This window comes from Perca fluviatilis, chromosome 20, assembly GCF_010015445.1.
Source record: "Perca fluviatilis chromosome 20, GENO_Pfluv_1.0, whole genome shotgun sequence".
NCBI classification, from domain to species: domain Eukaryota; kingdom Metazoa; phylum Chordata; class Actinopteri; order Perciformes; family Percidae; genus Perca; species Perca fluviatilis.
Window position 1 is genome coordinate 5,743,785 of NC_053131.1, and position 13,333 is coordinate 5,757,117.

The 13,333-nt window shown below is 40.8% G+C and overlaps 1 protein-coding gene across 1 annotated transcript in view; it reads right to left on the minus strand.

The window, feature by feature from the left end:
• Nucleotides 1-12,669, minus strand: part of LOC120549357 (estrogen receptor beta-like) — a 34,196-nt gene extending 21,527 nt beyond the window's left edge. The window contains exons 1-5 of the mRNA XM_039786225.1: nucleotides 12,600-12,669; nucleotides 11,454-11,493; nucleotides 6,865-7,396; nucleotides 2,582-2,781; nucleotides 1,742-1,858 (exon numbers count right to left, since the gene is read on the minus strand). Coding sequence (XP_039642159.1) covers nucleotides 1,742-1,858; nucleotides 2,582-2,781; nucleotides 6,865-7,295 — 748 coding nt within the window. The 5' untranslated portion in view covers nucleotides 7,296-7,396; nucleotides 11,454-11,493; nucleotides 12,600-12,669. The remainder of the gene's footprint in view (nucleotides 1-1,741; nucleotides 1,859-2,581; nucleotides 2,782-6,864; nucleotides 7,397-11,453; nucleotides 11,494-12,599) is intronic.
• Nucleotides 12,670-13,333: the final 664 nt, after the last annotated feature.

Sequence of the window (13,333 nt, forward strand, 5' to 3'; positions counted from 1 at the left end):
TTCTTTTTTTGGGGGTTGTGTGCTTTTCTTTTTGCATAATTTTTAAATGCGTCGCGTTTATGTATTTGGTTGTGTTGTGTGTATTTGCAACGCGTTTGCTGAATGTGTTGTCAAATTAATTAAGTTGTTTTCTTAATTTGCTTGTGTTTTCTCTATTTGCATGGGTTTTCTGAAGTTGCAGGGCGTTTGCCCGTCGGCCACAGTACAGACCAGATTCACAGAATAATCAACAGTGCTCAATGTGTCCTGACGTCAATTATGACACACTTAACTGTACGTACACACCGCCGCCGACTTGAGCTGCAAAGAAGCTCTGGCCGCCCTGTCAAGGACGCTTGTCAAAAAGTACGGGGAAGCTTATTGACGCTTTGGCCGCTCTGACTAGGCAGTGTTCTTCGATCGTGTTCAACACACGATTGAAGAAAAAGCACAAGCAGCCACTGCACGGCCAATACATTGACACTAGAAACCTTTTATAAATGACATATATAATGACAGAATTTGTATTGTTTGTTGGTCGCAGCGGTGTCTGTTAGCAGTTAGCTCGCTCATTAGCCGCTGAACCGCAGCAGAATGCAGGCAGAGCGAGCAGCCGCCAGCTGTTGACCCGTGCAGGACTTCACTGCGATTGGACTGTTTAGAGACAAGGTGACCGGCAGCCGGTAACGTTAACTGGTCCCTATACGCAAACAACGTCATATCATAAATGATAGGGAACCTAGCAACGGCCATTATGAGCTTTTCCTCCATTTTCACGGAACTAATGTTTTGGTAGGAACGAAAGTTTACATCGTATGTTTCTCCAGAATCAGCCAGCGCGAAGGACGTCTATATTCCGATTGGTTGCTGGCATTTGCCGCTGCTTGCCGCTGAACCGCGTGATAGCTCATTACCATAAAGTTGACCAAAATTCAACTTTCTGATTGACGCTCTGGTCGCTCAAAACACCCAAAACGTGACGCCGACAGATTTGCCGCTCCTTGCAGCTGCAAGAAGCCAGCTTCCATTGGAAATGAATGACTTCCGGTAACTTTAGAAGCTTAAGTCGGTGGCGGTGTGTACGTACAGTAAGAGAAATCTCAAAGTCAGCACGTAATTCTTACATTTATAAGAAATTTGGACTATTTACTAATAGTCCAAATTTCGTGGAAATCCCTGCAGCTAAAATTTCTGCTTCCAAAGACAAGAGTGCTACTATCTGGAATCTCCTAGACAAATTCAAAAAGGAATATGTGATTTTTCAGATTTTCAAATTGCAAACTCAAATCTGGACGTCAGCACTCTTGACTGGACCAGAAGGTATCTGTAAGTGTTTTATTGTTTGCACCTTGAGTTGCTATTAATATATAATATGACCTGTGTTTTCCACTGGTCAGTTCTGTGGTGAAAATCTGTGAAACTAGTTGACTTTTTTGGGAAATACACTTTCAATTCACTGTGTTGCCAATATTGGCAAAATGTCATCTGCTGGAAAAGAGCCTGACTTTCAGATCGCTATCCCCTGAGAAATAGTAGCTGACATGTCTATTAATATGTATTTTGAAAGTAGATAATATACTGTATCTGTGCATCACAAAATCCTGACAAATGATTACACATTAGTATTTAAATGATTCCTCTCCTGTGTGTTTTCAGAAGTCTCACAGGTAACACATTTACCTCTCAGTGCTAACAGAACTTTTTTTGCTGCAGTAAGATGACAAAAACATCCAAAACCCAGATGAAACAGGTGAGCACCTACCACACTTCATCATGCCCACTTCATAGCATTTACGTAGGCGGCAGGCCTGGCAGCTTTTACGTCGGTTCTTGTCGATAGTGCATTGATTTGTGGCGGGGCAGATGTAGTCGTTGTGTCCTAAGAAGGAAAGGAAAGACATACTGCACAATTACTTTCGATGGATGAGAAGTACAAATAGACTAGGGTTGAACATTTAATTGTTTTTTAAATGGAGATTTGAAAAAGAAAGCGATAAGACTATGATTAATCAAATGTGTAATATTTATTTAATGTTTGGTGTAACATTTTTTATTCCTCTTATTATTATTATATTTACCGTTTTTTTCACAAGATAAATGCTGGAATAATATTACATATCACAGATTGTTTACAGAAATGTCCAATTTTTTCAGTGGATTTTCATTTATTTTTTATTATTTTATTTAACATGGGCTATTGAACTGCGTACTACTACTACGAACTGCCAGAAATTTCAGTTTATAGGAAAGTACAGTACTGATTTTTATTGGAATCGTTTTTTATAATAACTTTAGCTTTTGTGATAAATGCACTGTAACTGTTCATTGTTCCACGCTTATTCATATCCATGTTCTCATCCTTGCATAAGAAAATAGAGCAGTTTTGATGGTGTCTCGTGTTCTAATGCTCCATGACATGGTTTATCTGTTTTATAGTGAATATTGAACTTTAGCTGAACTTCTAGAAAAATAAAATAAAAATGCAAATCAAAATCGTAATCGCAATATCTGGCAGAAAAATCACAATTAGATTTTTTCCCCATATCGTTCAACCCTAGAATAGACGGTGAATAATCCTGGACAGAAAGACAGAAGTTGATACCTTGGATGCTCCTCTTGAAGAAAGCCTTGCAGCCCTCGCAGGACCACACACCGTAGTGGTACCCTGAGGCGTAGTCGTGGCACACGGCGCAGAAGTGCATGTCGGCCTTCCCCACAGCAGACGAACACAGGGAGGAGTTCACGCCTTCCACTCCCTCCCCTGGTCTCTTCCCCAGCGGCTTGTTGCAGCCGATGATGGAGCTGCGGGATGAAACAGACTGTGAAAAACGGGGGACAACTTGACATTTGGAAAATTTTCATCTGTCATTCACCACCATCATGTCATTAGTCTTCCAATGGGTATTCTTTTGCCAAAAAAACGTCTCCAAAGCCACATTTCAGTCAACTGGAAAATTGCATCTGAAAACTTCACAGGGTTCATGATTGAAACATGGTGGTAGCACAGATGATTACTAATTATAAAGTATAACTACAGAGAAAGAGATTAATCCTAAAGCAATTGTTGTGGTGAGAGTAATACATCCACTGGAATCAGTGCGTAAGAGTCAACTAGCTTGGGCTTCAGGCAGGCACACAACTTTGGTCATCACACTGAGATCCAACTCCAAATCAACTCCAATGATGTCTGTGTGAAGACTCTCCTATGATCCAATGATCATCTTAGCTGAAGAATATTTAAACCACCTTACCTATTTTGTGCGATTGTAGCATATGCCACTTCACCCCTTTGTCCCTGCACCACCCCGCCGCCACCATCTACGACTGGCTGCCATCAGGGCGGGAGGGTTTACAGGCTGGGACTGCGGTTCACTTTTTGCTGCTTCTAACGTAACGTGTGGGGACCAGCAGTTGTGTTAAACCTGATTTTAACCAAAAAGGCCTCAGATTAAACTGACCTCTGAGAGACAAGACACACATGTGGCACATGTGGACACAGACAAAGAGATCTGGGCCTAGGTTGAAAACCCACAGCCCTTTTCACCAAACTACTAGGAGAACAGTCACGAAATGGCTACACGGAGAGGGCTGCAGGAACAGTTCAAACCTTCCTGTAACTTTGATTCTTCCCATTGGTTCAGAGTTTCCTCAAACACAGCATGGGGTGTTAAACTATAAAACCTTCTGACACACAGAAACCCCCGTTCTTCCGCCGTGGTCTTGGCCACAAAAGGTTGACGCACAAGCTTGTGTTAAAACTTCCATTTTTGAAACAAAGTGGATTTAATTGAAATACACGCTGTGTTTCAACGCTGCAGAGAGAACAACGACTTTCTCTAGAAAGTCTCTAGAATCTCTAGACTGGACATGGACACCGTTGTTTCTTCAAAGTCGACTTTGGCTTGTTCCCCGCTGCCCTGGGGATCAGAAAGCTTTTCTGCACGCACCGCTGACGAGCGGACGGATTGCGTTTTGTTTTTCCGTGGAAACCTATGGACTGATGGACAACATACAGTAAGGCTTAGTGTTCTGGGCAGAGATGTAGAACATAGTATGTTTATTAATGTGTAAAAGCTAATGTTGCCAGTGTTTACCATTAATGTGTTCGATTAATAATGTGCTACTGGTGCACGTCTGATTATTAATCTGTGATGTCCCATTATTTTCTGTGAATGTATTTTGATCACGATACTTGTTGATATGTTGTGTTGAATATGTAGCTTGTTCAGACTGTAAATGCTACTTTGCTCCTCCCACTGCTGAAGAGTTTAGTTACTGTTCAGCGAGATAATAATCTCTGTTCACAGCCGCGAGGTGACGAGAACGCCATCCCGGCAGTCTGTGTAGACTGGCGGAGCCGTGTTATCTCTGTAAAGAATCAGCTGTTTAGCGCACCAGAGTGGTTATAATGAATGTCCCCTCAGTCTACGAAACGAAATTCTCAGTCTGCCCTAATTTCACGTTAGTCCAGACCTGAGTGACTGAGAGGGCTGGCTTCTTTCCCCTTTCTTCTTTCACTAACGACACACACACACACACACACACACACACACACACACACACACACACACACACACACACACACACACACACACACACACACACACACACACACACACACACACACACACACACACACACACACTCTTGAGGCTAAATAGCTTTTGTGCAGCTAACCCTCCCCCACATTGTTGTTTGTTTTTCTTTTGGTTGTAGTTAAAAAAAAAAGGTATATTGGTTTTAATTGATCGAAGGATTATTGATTGGCCATTGATGATTTAATAAATTCTACTATATTTTAAATAGCAGTTGTCTGTGATTGTTTTGTGTATTTTGTTGTAATAATTGCTGGTTGAACACAGGTAGTGCTCGAATTCATCCTTACTTTCATTTCCTTTAAAGAATACCAGATACATTAACCAAGTTAAGATCTGTATTTTAAAGGGAACACCACCTAAATGAGACTGTTTCACAGTTTGATTATTGGTCCCTGACTTCCAGGGTGGTGCCCCGTTTTGATCGTTTGTCATTTTGGTGGAGTTATGAATACACATATTCATAACTTTATTAATATTGATAAAACATCTTTGATAATTTGCCAGTAATTGAGTCTGTACCCTACCGATACCCAACACATGATTGCTGGATATAACAAGCTAACTTTTCTTCACGTTCCTGGAGCACAAGCAGACTGTTGACAGGAACATCGCAACTGTTTTGTTGAATAAAGTTGGGTAAAAAGCGCTACATAACGCAAGCTTTTCCATGTCTATTATTTTGCTTAGAGGAAACACTAGATCGTATTAAGTTGCCGTGAGCTGTACATTCACCACTTCTAAACACAGGCAGAACATAACCTAATCTTGGAACTTCCATCCTCCACGGCGCTGTGCAATGCGAGACAATCTCGGAACTGACCGGCCGAAGACAGTAGTTTTCATCAGACTCACCCGGGGTCCAGTTAATTAAGTCTACTGCTAACTTATAACACTAATGACATTACCGTCGGCAAAATACCCCCGCAAATCAAATCTATACTTCAACGTTAACCGTCAAGCCACTAAACCTGTGTGGAAATTAACACCTCTGCTGAAGTGTTGAATTCATTAACGATCATACAACACGAGACAACACCGCTGTCATTAAACGCTGACTGACTGAACATGCAATATCGTTGACGAAAAAGACAACACTAAAATGTTTTCGCCCCCTATCTCTCTGCTCTCCCTCACACACTCTCTCACACACACACACACACACACACTCTCTCTCACACACACACACACACACACACACACACACACACACACACACACACACACACACACACACACACACACACACACACACACACACACACACACACACACACACACACACACACACACACACACACACACACACCTTTCTGTCAGGTAAATATAGTAGCACAATGTCTTCCTCTGATGTAGAAGTACACTGTAAGTCAGAGGTAGGCTATACAGTGGAGTTGCACATTAAGTGGTTCGGGGTCCTGTAAGTCATTTTGGGGTACAATTTGGTTTTGGAGAATTCTACAAGCAGCATCACCACAGGCCAAGCGATCGGCCCGTTCCAAACAGGCACATTTACAACGGGCACTGTACTAGTATATTAAAAGGAAATTCTCAGGTCTGTGGCAAAGATATTAAAAAGATGTTCAGGGAACTAATCGCAGTCCAAAAACACACATCAGCAGAATTCATGAAAACTTTTGACTTGCCACATACTTAGATTGGACTGCACAGTTCTAAGTAGTCCAATCGAAATATAAAGCCACATTTTCTGCCACAAAACATGTTTTATGACAGCTGTGGGACAAAGCTTCTAGAGCAGAGATTTTCAGCAGGGGGTCTGGGACACCTATTGGGGGGGGGGTCCTCAGAGTTTCTTCCAAATCATTACTTATTAGCAAATATATCAGTTTGTAGGGGGAAAAACCCATTGATGATAGGATTACTGGCCTGTAGGTAATAACTAAGGTACAGTTCATCCTAAGGATTCACTGTGCCACACGTATATAGATAGATTAAAACATGATTTATAAAATCATGCCAACAATGATTGTTTTAATAGCTTAGTATTCTATGCACTAAAAAGGTATGTATAAAGGCTTTAGACTGCCCACACGTTATTGTAGGCCCAGTTTAATATGCAACTTCATTCTGTACGTGTAGTAGTAGTAATAGTAGTCTAGTTTAACTCTTTCAGTTAAAGGTCCCTTGGCTAAAAACCCTTTAAAGACTATGGTTCTAGAGAATGTAATGGTAAAAGGTTTTCAATTTCTAAACATTTTACCCTCAAACTCTATCATCAGGTATTATTGCTATGCTCTGTCCATCCATGGATCAATGTCAAGACACCTACCTGTTGGCATTGATGCTGTGGGTTTTGGGCTCCAGCCAGGCTGCATGTGGGCTGGGTTCATTGTAGATGAGCGGCTGAGAGCAGCGCAGAGCCAGTGAGGGCATGTTGGGGTGGCTGTGGGAGGGCCAGAAAGCTGACGGGCTGAGGGAGGGGCACAGAGATGACGGGCTGTCAGTGACTGGCGGCCTGGCGTAGCTCAGCACGGATGGGCCGTAGAAGGTCAGAGGTCCGTGGTCGTGGTTGTACTCATGGCTGCTGTCCGCGTACGGAGAGGGGATGCAGACGGGGTGGCTGTCCATGCCCAAAGGAGGGCTGTATACGGTGGGCAGGAGTCCAGGGGAGCTCGGCCGCTTGGAAGATTTGCTGGAGTCCACCTCCTGTAGCTGAAGCAGTGGTAACGTGTTAGCAACCAGCCCGGGGGAGGAGGCCATGTCAGGAGGAAGCTAGCGTGTATATGTCCACAGTGGTGATGAATATGATGATGCAGCTGGTTCCTCTTTAATTTTAGTCCATGTTCTAGCGAAGACAAGCCCTGTGGCAGAGGGGGAGATGTACTGTGTTACGGTAAATAAAACAATAGAGGCTACATCACAAACACACAGGCAGCAGTCAACTCACCCACTAGCACCAATTTGTCGGTTTGCAGGTAAAACATTAAATTTGGTTGAAAAGTCAGATTTTTAGATGTCAGAGTACATTTCAATGTAAAGCAGGTCCTAATTACAGTGATGAGATACTTATTTATATAAATGAAGATGACCGAATAATTTTTTTTTAACCAAAATTAATTCACTCCTTCACACCTTCAAAAACTTTTCAGTTTGTGTATCAAAAAGACCAGAGTTGTACTGCATGTTGCTGATTGATCAATTGATTGATCGTGAATTGAACGTTTTTGTAAACAGGTAGCCTAATGTAGCTTTGGTTATGCTAATAACCAATGACATGCACATGCACCTAACCCTAACTCAAACAGTGTGTTTTTAACCCCATGAATTGTGTTAGATTAGTTTAAACATTTAAACTAATCTAAAACAATAATGATAATTTAAAGTTTAGTACAATAAGTGCTAATAACATTCAATAACAATGTTTATCATTGTTTAAAATTGATTGTCATAATCTGACACCGGGGTAATTTTTTAAAATCTTGCCAGGGGAAGAGATCGAGATTGGGGTAGATCGTTGGAATCTTTGTGAAAGTAACTCCCACCGACTGTCCTGTCCAGTGGCTCCTCCTAACCAAACCAGGTTTTTTAAAAAGGAGTTTTTCCAAGTGATTTTCTATCTATCTATCTATCTATCTATCTATCTATCTATCTATCTATCTATCTATCTATCTATCTATCTATCTATCTATCTATCTATCTATCTATCTATCTATCTATCTATCTATCTATCATCCCCTTGTGCCCGTGCATAATGGCCCTATGTTTTAACCCAAACCTAACCCTCCTGAACAGGATTTGTAATCAGTCTAGTTTCTGTAAATCCTTAGTACCAGTCCAAAAATTGTCAAATGTTCCCACAGACTTTAAGTAAAATGACGCACAGTTTACTTACTGTGTCAAAGGTGAAGAGAACAGCTTTGTATTATTAACAGTGTATTTAAACTATGAACAGTTGTTACAGAGACAGAATATAAAAGCCTGTGTGACCTCTTGCAGATTGCTAAATAAATAATACTGTAACCAAACTGTGCCAGAGAATACATCAGCTGGTTAATCAGTGCAAGAATCAACAGCACAGCAGCCGGTAGCTCTGCACAGTGAACCTCAGACACCATGAATCACAATAGAAACGCACAGCTGGATTGTCTGGAAGGTTTGGGGGTTTTACGTATCTTTTGCGATAGGTTTGCCTTTATTTGATACTCTACAGCACTAAGAGAGAAGAAATTCTTGAGTACAGGATACAAAGTGTGCAAGAACTGTGAGAATCCACTTTCATCCATAGCACAAAGGCTCTGAAGAGTTGACATAAAGCTATACATCTTGGCTTTAGCCCTAATTCACATAAGAGTGAGAATGTTAGCTAACATTAGCCACCATAAGCTACTGGTCATACCAGACCAAGTCAGGCTGTTACTGGGTGTGTTGAACTGAGCAAAGGCAAGTTTTATTGCTTATGAATTCAACATTTATTTTGTAAGAAATAAAAAGGGATAAGGGATAGTTTGGATATTTAGAAGGGTGGCTCTATGAGCTAATTCTCCATAGTCAGTGTGTTAGCTACAGTAGATGACGGTTGGCACGCACCCATTTTGTTTGCAGGCAGGAGTATTGACACGGAAGCGTCAATAGCTTGAGTTTCTCGAGATGCACTTCAATGCACCATGAGTTTATGAGGTGCCGTCGGTGTTGTTTCTCTATCTCCCATCTAGACTACTCTGTGTCTTTAGCTGCAGTTGTACATCCCGGTGGTTTATCATTGTTTTAAGCACCCAACGTCTCCTTCCAGGCAGCGCTGCCAGGAAGACACTAGGATTAGGCAATGGTTATGGTTAGGTTCCTTGAAGTCAACGGTCGCAGCGCTGCCTGGAAGGAGATTGTTGGACTCCTATACAGCCACACTTTAGACTCTTTAGCTTTCAGTATTTTAACCAGCCAGCTACTAGCTATTGGTAGGCTAATGTTACCTGCTGCCATTCAGTCAGGTCCATACCGGTCGTATAGGAACCTTTCCGTATAGGAACACGGATATTGGCACCGGGTTTCCGTACCCAACCCTAGACAGGAGACACCATGCCAAACAGTTGCGAGGTCAATTGCATGAACAGTCAACATGTGTATGACACATCAGGTCAAAGTGGCATTGAGCAAAATAATGCACCCTTACCTGTTCACTCTGAATACAGGGTACAGGCACAATAATGTCCTAATTTAGGGGGTGGATCTCAAATGCAGCACCCTAAAGCCTTCTTTAATCTTATTTTGGACACATAGCCAGTCCAAACATGCTGTTGATCACAGAGATTTACAGATACATTTTTTTTTAGATAAAGCAGGTACGATTTTCATTTAGTATACTTTGCCCTTCATGTGTTGATGTTAAACATCACAGCTTGTACTGTAAATTCAGGTATCATGTAACTTGTCCCAGTTTTTATTTTCAGGGCAACTCCATAGTGACCTAGAAACGTTTGAGTCTGGGAGGCTGTATGGTCCAAGTTCAAAGGTTGAGTCAGCCTCGGAATTGGGATGCAGCCAATATCAACTCCGATAAACTGTTTTTTACCATCAGATACCTACATGCACTGATCCGACTTTTTCAGTCCCGATACAGATACCTGGGCTTTGTGTATCTGTCGATACCCGATACCAATCCGATACCGTTGCTGAATTAATAATAAACTGTATACCTTCATACCTTCCTTCCACCATGTGGAAGAGACTAAAGGCACCAGACCTTCCTAACTAAACATTACTTTCCTAACTAAGACAAAATAACATATATGTAATGTATTGAATTCTTATTTGTTATTTAAAAAACAATTGTGCATTCAAATCGAAAATATAATGTAATCAAACTTCTTAAAATAAATTTAAATAAATAATGGGCCTTCAATAATGGGCCATCTTTATATAAGTTTATAATGGCTTATTGTACTGTCAGGAGTACATAGAATATCACAAAAAACATGTTAATGTCATAATGTTTACTAAAAGCTTTGATTACTAAAGGGTTTGCTTGGCTCCACGACATTATACAATAACTTTATATGAAGGAGAATCCATGAAACAGTTACAGAAACTATTTTTATTGTGCAAACTGCAAAGTAGTAAAATAAACTCAAATCGAATGAATAGCCTACACATACAAACAACTAACATTGTTTCCCTTTCAAAACCAAATAGTTGTAAGCTAGTTGTATAAACACCATCTTGGCCACAGGTAAGTTATGTTGTTGTAGTGTGGTTGTAGTGGGGGACTGAACGGAGCTCCGCTGTCAGCCTCCTTCGCTGTTTGAATAATGTTAGCAGGTTGGAGGACGTATTTCAGCGAGGCAAGGCATCTTAAATTCAGTGTTTTAATCATTGCTCTGAACCCGTCTTTCTCAACGGTCTGTAGCGGGACCGGAGGTGGATTGTTATTGCGTTCATAATGTTGCTCCGCTGCATGCTTGAAGTGACATGTCTTTAACGTTAGCACAGTAACGTTAGCACGGTAACGTTAGCACGGCCGAGTAATGTTAGAGCGACGGGCAACAACAGTGGCTAAATTATGTCAGATTTTTTAGAAACAAAAAGCTTTGGAACAACAGATGGCTCCTCTCTTGAGCACACGTTGGTCTGGTGTATCTACGGTCTTTCTTCATCCTCTAGCTAACTTTCTTCTCGGTTCTTGAATGTGCAGTAGCGACCAGCGCCTCTCCCAGCTTAACAGACTGTTATGCTACCTGGCTAGCTAGGCCAGCAGCTGTGATGTTACCCAGCATGCCGTTCGGTGGTGTAGCTACATTTGTAAATGTAAAATTATTAGTGTTAGAAACTGTTAGAAAAGTCACAAATTGTTATATGCTATGGTGTTTTATCCTTTTAGAGAGAGTTAGTTGTGGGTTATTAATTGTTGTGTTATAAAGTTACTACCATGAGCGAGAAGGGTACGCAGTCAACTGGGGTCCCGGCGCTGCAATGGAGAAAAAACAAAACAAAACTGGATCTGTTAATTTTTTCGATCTCCGATCCAGCTACTTTTTCAATATCGGGCCGATATCAGATCCTTATATCGGATCGGTGCACCCCTACAGATAAGTCTGGAAGACACTGAGAATTGACTGACACCTATCATCTACAGAACAAATTGTACCATAACAGTCGGCTAACTATGGCCAAGTATTTAGATAATGTGACTTAATCATACTCAAAATCCAGAACCTCCTGAACAATTAAAACAGTACACTTTTTTGTTTTTACACGGAAAAAAAACTCCAAAAAGACTGCAACTGACAATAACTGGAATGGACACAGACCATCTTCCAACCCAATAATCCTCCAGTCCTCCAATAACTAATGTGAGTAAACATTTTAATCCTCGTTAGAATCACCATGAAAGAAGCAAAATTCCTTGCAACGAGGGGCTAAAATCAATTACCATTTATTTAAGCAACTTCAATAAGATGGTAGAGACTATCAGCTAAAGCTTCTTTTTTAGCTAAACTGAATTTTCCAGTCTGGGTTTGTTTTTTCAAAAGAATTTGACATTAATAGGCCTCTAACTGGCAGAGACGATTGTCCAGTTAGCCAGCCCTTCATACGACAACAACAATGCAGGAATATTGTGTGTCTACTCGTTATTCTGTCGTTACACTGGTCGGGAGTGACCATGGATAATTCTGTCAGTTTAATCCACTGATACGCTAAATGAAAATGTTATTGTGCCCATGAAAATTTTACTTTTCAGAGGTAAACGTAACCAGATCAAGGTTTACAAAACAAGCAGCTACACAGGAGGTGGGGATTCTACTTCAGACTGGCTGTATGTCGGGAAATCAAACAGTTAGAGAAAAAAAAAACACAGACGCACAGTAATAGAAATAATTATGGTAAAACTAACTCCTGGTTAACATTTCACACCTGAATATCTTAGAATTGCCAGAATTAATATTCACAGCCTAGATTAAAAAAATTAAAATAAGTCTTTGATCAATGTTGCCTTGACAGCCTGAAGTTAAACATTTCACCAACCTGCACAATGAATAAAATTAGATCAAAAAGATTTAAGAGCTCACTTACTTTTGCGAGCTGCGTGGCTCAACAGTCAGGCTTTTACCCAGTGACTATGTAAAAGAACAGTTTTGTCATAACGTCTAGCCGAAGTTTGAGCTTTGGACAGACCGGTGTTCATGGCAGCCTTCCATGGTAAACCACCAGGCAGGCAAGGGTCAAAGGACACTATCTCAATGCAACTGTCTTTTATTCCACTGATTCATTCATACATTGCCTACATGGATGCTTCTTTCTTTCTTAATTACTTTTTTAATTTCCAATGAACAAAAACTTGAGTTTTCCACAATACTCCATTCAAATATAGGGATAAACATGGGGACAAGCCTCCTGATGGAGCGCAACAGTCTAAGGTGAAAGTGTCATGAATGTATAACTATTAAAATAAATTCCTCTGTAGTTGATCAACAACCAAATTGTATTCTGTAAAAGGCAAGTAAGAAACCAAACTGAATTATGTTTCTTGTTTCTCTTGTTTTATATTTGAATGCCGCCCAAATGTCCCAAATGTTTAACCCAGGTTTTAAAATTAACTATTTGTATCTTGGATTCAGCCACTTAAAAGATTACCATTGTTTTTTTGAAGAAAAAAAACCTAGCAGCCACTTGGCTGGTGGCCATTGCCATTTTCCAACCCTAGTTTAAACTGTGTAACCCCTGCTGTGTTCATTAAAAGTTTCCAGTTTAGTGCATCCCGCTCGAGTCATTTTCTGCTGTTATCACTTATTTGGAATAAACACAAC